General features: G+C 57.0%; 1 protein-coding gene across 1 annotated transcript in view; it reads right to left on the minus strand.

Annotated features, from left to right (window-relative positions):
* ELL (elongation factor RNA polymerase II) overlaps positions 1-8652 on the minus strand; it is an 86890-nt gene that overhangs the window by 21430 nt on the left and 56808 nt on the right. Inside the window, exons 3-4 of the mRNA XM_011925802.1 lie at positions 1777-1898; positions 1398-1561 (exon numbers count right to left, since the gene is read on the minus strand). Coding sequence (XP_011781192.1) covers positions 1398-1561; positions 1777-1898 — 286 coding nt within the window. The remainder of the gene's footprint in view (positions 1-1397; positions 1562-1776; positions 1899-8652) is intronic.

Below are 8652 nucleotides of genomic sequence, written 5' to 3' on the forward strand. Positions count from 1 at the left end.
AAAAAAAAAAAACCCTCACTGTACCCAAAGTGGTGTGCTAAGATACATTTCTGATCAAGTGTTTGGCTGAAGGACCCACAGATTTATTAATACGTGTATGAGGCCATGTGCACTGACTCATGCCTGTAATCCCAGCACCGTGGGAGGCCCAGGCGAAAGGATCATTTGAGCCCAAGAGTCAGAGACCAACCTGAGTAACATAGCGAGGCTCTGTCTCTACAAAAAATCTAAAAGTTAGCCATGTGTGGTGGCACACACCTGTGGTCCCAGCTACTCTGGAGGCTGAGGTAGGATCACTTGAGCCCAGGAGTTTGAGGCTGCAGTGAGCTATGATTGTGCCACAGCACTCCAGCCTGAGTGACAGAGAAAGGTCCCGTCTTTAAAAAAACAAAAAACAAAACACGTGTACAGCTGTCTCTTCAACTGTTCTGCCCACAGCAGCCCTGTGCTTGGGGCTTAGAGCCGGGCTCCCCAGCCATACAACACGTCCACCTGGGCTCAGTATTGACCAGGAGATCCAACCCCTGCACCCACATCTGGGGTTTCATTCAGAGGGCACCCCTCTGCTCAGCAAACGGAAATCACGTGCTTTCTTCAGAAGGAGGAAAGAGAGGAATTGAAATGCCCCCCACTTTTCTTAAAGAGAAAACTTAAAAAGCCATCAAGGCTGTCGTCTGCTCTGAGCCATCTCCCTCCTCTCTGAAGCCCGGCACCCTACTCCCGCCATAATGAGTTCCCATGACTTCTGGCGCTCTGCCCGGACTAAGAGGCGGGGTGCTGCAGCTCTGTAAACAAACAGCACTTTCCTTCCCACTGTCAAGGCCTGTTGGCTTCTCAACTGCTGAAACCATTTCCAAGTCGATGCTGAGTGGCTACAGTTTTCCCGCAGTGCTGGGTCGCTGGCAACAGGGCCTGTGAGGCTCATTTCCTGCCTGTTGCCAACTGTGGTGGCCTTGAGGAGGAGCTGGCTGGTCAGGTGAGGGTGGGGGCAGCCTCCAGAGACAGACATGGGCCTTGCCCTAGGCTGCATGCCCGTCTTCAGGGGGCCTGTTGGCCTCCCTGACAGGTGAAGGTACCCAAGGCTGCAGCCTGAAAGCAGGGACCACCAACTCACAGCTCCTGGAGTTCTCAGGCCGCTTTGTCCACCTCCAGCTTCACAAGGCAGCAGCTGCTGCAGCCCAACCCCCCCACCCCTCATGTGGCCCCCAGGCCCATGTGGCTAGACTTCCCTTCCCAACCCAGACTCTGGTCCAGGCACGTCCTGCTCAGGGACTCCTCGGTTGGCCCATCATTTCTGTGCAGGGCACAGCCAGTGCCCAGCCTGGACGGGCCCCAAATGCCTCCCAACACTGGCAGCTGCCTGGCCACCCTGCAGCCCTGCCAAACTTGCTGCTCACCCAGGTAGCGGCCTCCAGCCTTGATGACAATGGCACTGCGGCTCCGTGTCTCCTCCTCTGCCTGGGCCATGCTCTGCCGCGCCTTCTGGTAGGAGTCGTCGGTGGCGCACACTGTGATCTTGTCCTGTATGCTGCCCAGGCAGTCCAGGTGGACGTCCCCATGACTGCAAGACAAGGCCAGGAGCTGGGGTCAGCAGCTGGGACAATGCAGGGAGGATCTGTTCAGGACCCAAGCCCCCAGTCCACCACCTGGCCTGGAAAACAGGCTCCATCAGCACCGTCTCAGGCAACACGGTTTCAATGGGGCACATCTTAACCCTGGGCCAGAGGTGGCACCTTGAGAGTCAGTGGGGTGCTCTGGGTTGGGGCGGCGCCTCACCTGGAGACATACTGCTGGATGCAGTCAAAGCTGCCCTGGGGGTTGTCGCGGCCGATGTTGGAGAGGTAGAAGGAGAACGTCCGCGCCTCCGCGGGGCAGTCGGGCTGGGGGATGGAGATGTGCTGCATGGAGGGGGAGGGGGTGTCACCGGGAGGTCCTCAGCAGGATGGGCCCCCAGCCTGCATCTCCTGCACGAGTCCCCACAATGCAACCCTCACAACAGGAATGTGCTGGCCCCTTTCCCTAAAACACACCCCTGCTCTTCTGCCAGTGATGGGATGGGTGGCCCATCCTCAGCAACACACACTGCGTAGAGGGGACTCAGGCACCTATGCGGGTGGGCATGGGGCCAGGGGCCGTTTTCAGCAGCAATAGCACTGCTGTCTGAGGACAGTGCTCAGCACCTGCCCAGATGCAGGGCCCCCACCCCAATCGTGTGACCCCTGGAAAGTGGCTTGTCTGGACCACGACTCACTTTCCCCACCACCAAACAGACAGACCTGGCCTGGGACATCCCATGAGGTAAAATGCGACAAGAGGGGCTTGGGCAGCCATCCGCAACTCCGGCACCCCTCCTTGGCAACCCCGTCAGCATCCCCCCACAAAGGACATTGACTCCATGTGAGTCTCCATTTGCTGCAGCTGTGAATGAGGTAGGCTTGTGTCCTGTGGGCTCACAGATCAGAAGTACTGGCCCCCGACAAACCTATCATGGGTCACAGCAGCCTGACTTTGGCTGTGCCCCTGCAGCCCAGCTGCATAAAGCTCCAGCCCTGCCTGGGAGGACGGACAGTCAGGGACAGGCAGGCAGATGGATGGACTGTGCTGGTCCCAGCCAGGCTCAGTGCAGGGCAGCATCACATCTGAGGCCACTGCATTCCAGGCTGACCCCAGACCCTCTGTCAACAGAGGTGGCCCTTCCTAAATTAATGCCTGGGCTTTGGCACGAGCTCCTCACAGTTAGACTGACACATGAGGGGCGTTCAAACAGTCAACAAGGAGGGACAACATGGAGGGAGCCCTCGGGTCTTGTCCCCCGGCTACAGCACCCCATTGGTACCCAAGCCCCATCTCCTCCTCTGTGACACCATGAGCGCAGGAGAGACTGCGGCTGAATCTCCAGCCCCCTCACCCCTGCCGAGCTGCCTCGTACGCCCATGGGAGGCTTTGTCTGCCTGTGCCTCACCTGTGAGACAGAGGACCGGGCTTCTGCCACCAGGAACGTGGAAGAGCACCACTCCCCACGTGGAGTGTGGGACTTGTGTGGCCTTGGCTGGGACTTGTCCCCTGGGGCAGTGTTTGGACCCACAAGGGAAGCCATGGCTGCACCCAGCCCAGTGCCAGTCCCTGCTCCCAAGATAAGAACAGTTCCTGGGTTCGGCTACTCTGGGCAGGAAGAGTCTGGTCTGGGCTTGCAGGCAGTCCCTGCACCAGCCACTCCCTGTGCCCGGCCTGCAGACCCTTCTCCAGAGGCCCATCCTGCCCCTCCCCAAGGCTGAACACTGCCCCAGGAAAAAAGCTGTCCCATCTGCTGGGGTCTGCCCAGCATCCCCTCTCAGCCTCAAACGTGTCCCCCTAGGGCAGGCACCCTTGTCCCTGTCATGCTGATACAGAAACACAAGCTGAGGGGTCAGGGCCCAACCAGTGTACTGGTGGAGGGCGAGGCCAAAGCCCATTGAGGGCCCACCATGCCAGGCCACACCTGAACACAAACACCCATCTCTATCAGGGTCAGAGAAGGCAGAAACAGCCTGCACTCAGCATCAGAGAAATCACACACACACAGCCTCTGATGATCCATCCCATGGCAGGGAAACCCTCCCCCACCACACACACAAACACAATCCCCACAACCACACAATCCCCCACACACAACCACGCACACAAACACAACCCCTCCACACACAATCTCCCTACATACAACCCCCAGAACCACACCATCCCCCCCACACCACACACACACACAAACACAACCCCTCCACACACAATCTCCCTACATACAACCCCCAGAACCACACCATCCCCCCCACACCACACACACACACAAACACAACCCCTCCACACACAATCTCCCTACACAACCCGCACAACCACACAATCCCCCCACACACAACCGCACACACACACAACCCCTCCACAAGCTCCCTACACACAACCCCAACCACACAATTCCCCCACACACCACACACAAACACAACCCCTCCACACACAATCTCTCTACATACAACCCCAATCACACAATTCCCCCACTACCACACACACAAACAACCCCTCCACACACAATCTCCCTACACACAACCCCCACAACCACATAATCCCCTACACACAACCCCACATACACAAACACAACCCCTCCACAGTCTCCCTACACACAACCCCCACAACCACACAATTCCCCCCACACACAACTACACACACAATCCCCAACCACACAACACCCCCCACACAGCGCCACACAACCTCCCCCCCACACAACCCAGCGGCACACAAGCACAACCCACACAACCCACACATGCACAACCCCCCACATACACCCCTCTACAAACCCCTCATACAACCACACAAACACAATGCACACACAACCACCAGCCACATAAACACAACCCGCACACAACCACAACCCACACAACCACGAACCCCTATACTCAAACACAACCCCCCCGCCACACACACCTTGAAGCCTCTGCCAGAGCCATGTGGGTGACCCTGGCCATCCAGACCTGTCCTGCTCCGATGCCACTGAGGTGTTTTTTCGCCCAACACACACAGGTGCCACCCTGCCCTGCCTGCACCTCCCTTCCCAGATATGACTTTTATTCTCATTCATACAAGTAAATGGAAACACGCCGCTGGGATGAGGGAAGCTCAGGTTTCCGAGAGGCTCTGTGGTGGCCAGGTGCACAGGTGACGTGGTGACCCAGAATGAGCCAGCCAGGGAAGTCGGGGACTACACATCCAGGGAAACCAAAAGGAGTGGCTGTGGGAACCTCAGCCCGGCCTGGGTGGCTCTCCCGCCCTCCTCTGTCGTCTCTTTAACCCCCACTGCCCCTGTGGTCCTGGCCTGAGGCCCAAGTCGCCAGTGGCTCCTGCCCCACAGTGACTGAGGGCTGGGCACCCTCACGTGCAGTCCTTTCCCAAGAAAACCCCAGCTCCACCCAGGCGGACAGGATTCATCCTGTCACCCTGGCTTCAGGGGAGATGCCATTCAGCAGAGCTGGCAATGAGACCGGGCCACAGCCAGCTGGAGAGGTGGGGAGTCTGACACAGCAAAGCTCACCCCCTTTGCCACCATGGGAGGGTCTGGGCACCAACTGTGGCCGGGGGCAGCTGCACACCCAGTCAGCACTGACAGTGCCCCTCCTGGGCCTGCCCAGAGACCTTGCTTCTCCGTCAGTAGGGGCTTCACAGTGGCCCTTCACCCTGCTTGGCTCTTTTCCACACGGTAGACATCTGCCGCCCAAACTCCATCCTAGAAGCGGGGGTCAGGTGCAGAACCCAGGGCCAGGTGTGCAGCTATGGCAGGGTGTAGGGGATGCATGGGCCCCTGGGAGGTTTTCAAGAATCGATTCTTAGCTGCCAAGACACTGCTGTATCTCTGCTTGGCAGAGACAAACCCTGCCAAACTTCCTTCTAGAAATTGCCATACAGGTCCTGCCTCGGCGCACAGAAGTCTTGACACCTGGAACATCCCTGGACACCAACTGCTCCTTTCCTTTTTCTTTTTTTTTTTAGACGGAGTCTCACTCTGTTGCCCAGGCTGGTGTGCAGTGGCATGATCTAAGCTCACAGCAATCTCTGCCTCCTCCCGGGTTCAAGCGATTCTCCTGCCTCAGGCTCCCAAGTAGCTGGGATTATAGGTACGCGCCACCACGCCTGGCTAAACTTTTTGTATTTTTAATAGAGATGGGAGTTCACCATGTTGGCCAGGTTGGTCTTGAACTCCTGACCTCAGGTGATCCACCCGCCTTGGCCTCCCAAAGTGCTAGGATTACAGGCTAGAGCCACCGTGCCCGGCCCTAATTTTTGTATTTTTAGTGGAGACAGGGTTTCACCATGTTATCCAGGCCGGTCTTGAACTCCTGTGACCTCAGATGATCTGCCCACCTCAGCCTCCCAAAGTACTGGGATCACAGGTGTGAGCCACCATGCCCAGCTCCCCCGGCCTTTTTTTTTTTTTTTTTTTTTAATCATCGCCTGGGACTTTGCTGGAGTTCACGGCTGGGGTCAACAAAGTGCAGGTTTCTTTTCCCCTCTGGAGTCTATTGGCTTCACTAGGGTTAAATCCTAGGAGGAATCCCCAGACAGCTGAGATCCACGTCAGCCCCACTCAGGGTCTGGGAAAGGGCAGAGGCTCTAGACACAAGCACGGACCAAGGAAATGCCATCAAGCCAAGCACGCTACTCGGGGGCAGGACACACCACAGCAGGCTCGACTTTCCCGGTGAATCAGCAAATGCCATAAAGCAACTCTGACGAATCTCCCTGCGCAGGACAAGGGAGAGGTGCACCTGGCCATCATGAGGGCACCTGTTGCACAGGCAGGGAGGTGGCTGGGCGAGATCAGACCCCCACCCCAGAAGCACATAGGCCGAGACCCTACACTGGCCATGGTGCACCCATGTAAGAGGAGAGGCACATGAAAGGCTAAGCTTGTTCTGTGCTGCAGGAAGGACACTGGTTCTCCTGACCTCAAGTTCAACCTGCAGATGCCCTCGAGGTGGACAAGGAAGGTGATGAACAGAGGGAGAAGCATGGCCAAGGTCCCTAAGTCACAACGTCTCCAGCTCGAGTCCAGTGGACCCGTGGGGAATAGGTCCCTGAATCCCACACGAGACCCTGAACGTCGAATCAGCATGTGTACCTAATGACAACCTAAGAGTAGTCCCTCCAGCCCCAAGACCCAGTGAACCGCAGGAGCTTGGGTGATGCTGGCTGACTGGATCCACGAAGGAACACACCTCCAGAGGGTGCTCCGACAACGATGAGCCCAGTGCAGGCTCTGGTGGCAGGCTGCCGGCAGCATGGCCCAGGACCAAGAGCCCCGAAGCTAACAGCCCACTAAAGTGAAGCTGCTGGCCACACGCGGTGGCTCCCGCCTATAATCTCAGCACTTTGGGAGGCCGAGGTGGATGGATCACCTGAGGTCTCAGGAGTTCAAGACCAGCCTGACCAACATGGCAAAACCCTGTCTCTAGAAGGAGGTTAGCCCTGTAGCCACCCCCGGTCTCTCTCAGTGACATGAGCCCCCGTTACACATGTGCTTAGGCTCCAAGTCAAGACACATGGCACGCTGCACGCAAGGACACCACTGTGTGCTTCGGTCATGGCCAGGCTGCAGTGTATCATCTGACAGGCTCGCTGAGATGGGGGCTGGGGATGAGGGGTCCCCCACTGCCCAGGTTGGGGTGGAGTGGCATGAGTGTTCAGTGGCAGCAGAAGGCACAGAGTGACTGCTGTAAGACACCAGAGGGCACTGTGGGGCTGCTCTGGCAGCAAGCCTCGGCCAGCCCGCCCCTGCCCCCAACGTCTGACCCCTGAGAGAATGTCCTGGGGAAGGTAAAAAGGAGGTGGCCAAAGGGTGACCACAGACCCAACTGAGGCTGATGGAGGTGTGGGGTTGTGTCAACTGGCTAGGCTGCAGCCCCTGGGGATTCATTATAATTCCACGGCATCCCATCTAGGGGTGCCCTGGAGGTACTCTGTGGACATGGTTACCATCCACAACCTAGATACTGTAAGCAAGTAAAGGAGATGATCCTCGATGGTCTGGGTGGCCCCACTGAATCAGCTCAAGGCCTTAAGAGGTAAATCGGGGTTTGGCAGGAGGAGGAAGAAACTCTGCCTGAGGACTGCTCCATCAACTCCTACTGGGGGTCTGCAGTCAGCCCTGAGGGTTACAGACTCCCCAGCCCACAGTCATCTGAGCCCACTGCTTGCAATGCATCTTTTTTTTTTTTTTTTTTTTTGAGACAGAGTCTCACTCTGTTGCCCAGGCTGGAGTGCAGTGGCGCGATCTGGGCTCACTGCAAGCTCCGCCTCCCGGGTTCACACCATTCTCCTGCCTCAGCCTGCCGAGTAGCTGGGACTACAGGCACCCACCACCTCGCCCGGCTAGTTTTTTGTATTTTTTTTTTTAGTAGAGACAGGGTTTCACCGTGTTAGCCAGGATGGTCTCGATCTCCTGACCTCGTGATCCGCCCGTCTTGGCCTCCCAAAGTGCTGGGATTACAGGCTTGAGCCACCGCGCCTGGCCGCAATGCATCTTTTTATCAGCACACACAGACACGCGTCTCCTAGAGGCTCCATGTCTCTGCGGAACCCTGGGCTGCACCTGGAAGCCCGCGTATCATCACGTCCACATCCCCACACCCAGCTGTGCAGAGCTCTCGGGCTGTGGATAGAAACTGATTTAGGTATGACATGGTAACTCTAAAAGAAAAAAAAAAAAGTTGGGTGCAGTGGCTCACACCTGTAATTCTAGCACTTTGGGAGGCCAAGGTGGGAGGATCATTTGAGCCCAGAAGTTCAAGACCAGCCTGGGCAACATGAGACTCCATCTATAGAAAAATAAAAATAAAATTTGTCTAGCATGGTGGTGTACACCAGTAGTCCCAACTACTTGGGAAGTTGAGGTGGGAGGATCCCTTGAGCCCAAGAGTTCAAAGCTAAAGTAAGCTATGATCGTGCCACTACACCCCAGCCTCGGCAACAGAGACTTATCTCTCTTTTTTTTTTTTGAGACAGAGTCTTGCTCTGTCGCCCAGGCTGGAGTGCACTGGCCGGATCTCAGCTCACTGCAAGCTCCGCCTCCCAGGTTTACGCCATTCTCCTGCCTCAGCCTCTGGAGTAGCTGGGACTACAGGCGCCCGCCACCTC

This window comes from Colobus angolensis, unplaced genomic scaffold, assembly GCF_000951035.1.
Source record: "Colobus angolensis palliatus isolate OR3802 unplaced genomic scaffold, Cang.pa_1.0 Scaffold66, whole genome shotgun sequence".
NCBI classification, from domain to species: Eukaryota; Metazoa; Chordata; class Mammalia; order Primates; family Cercopithecidae; genus Colobus; species Colobus angolensis.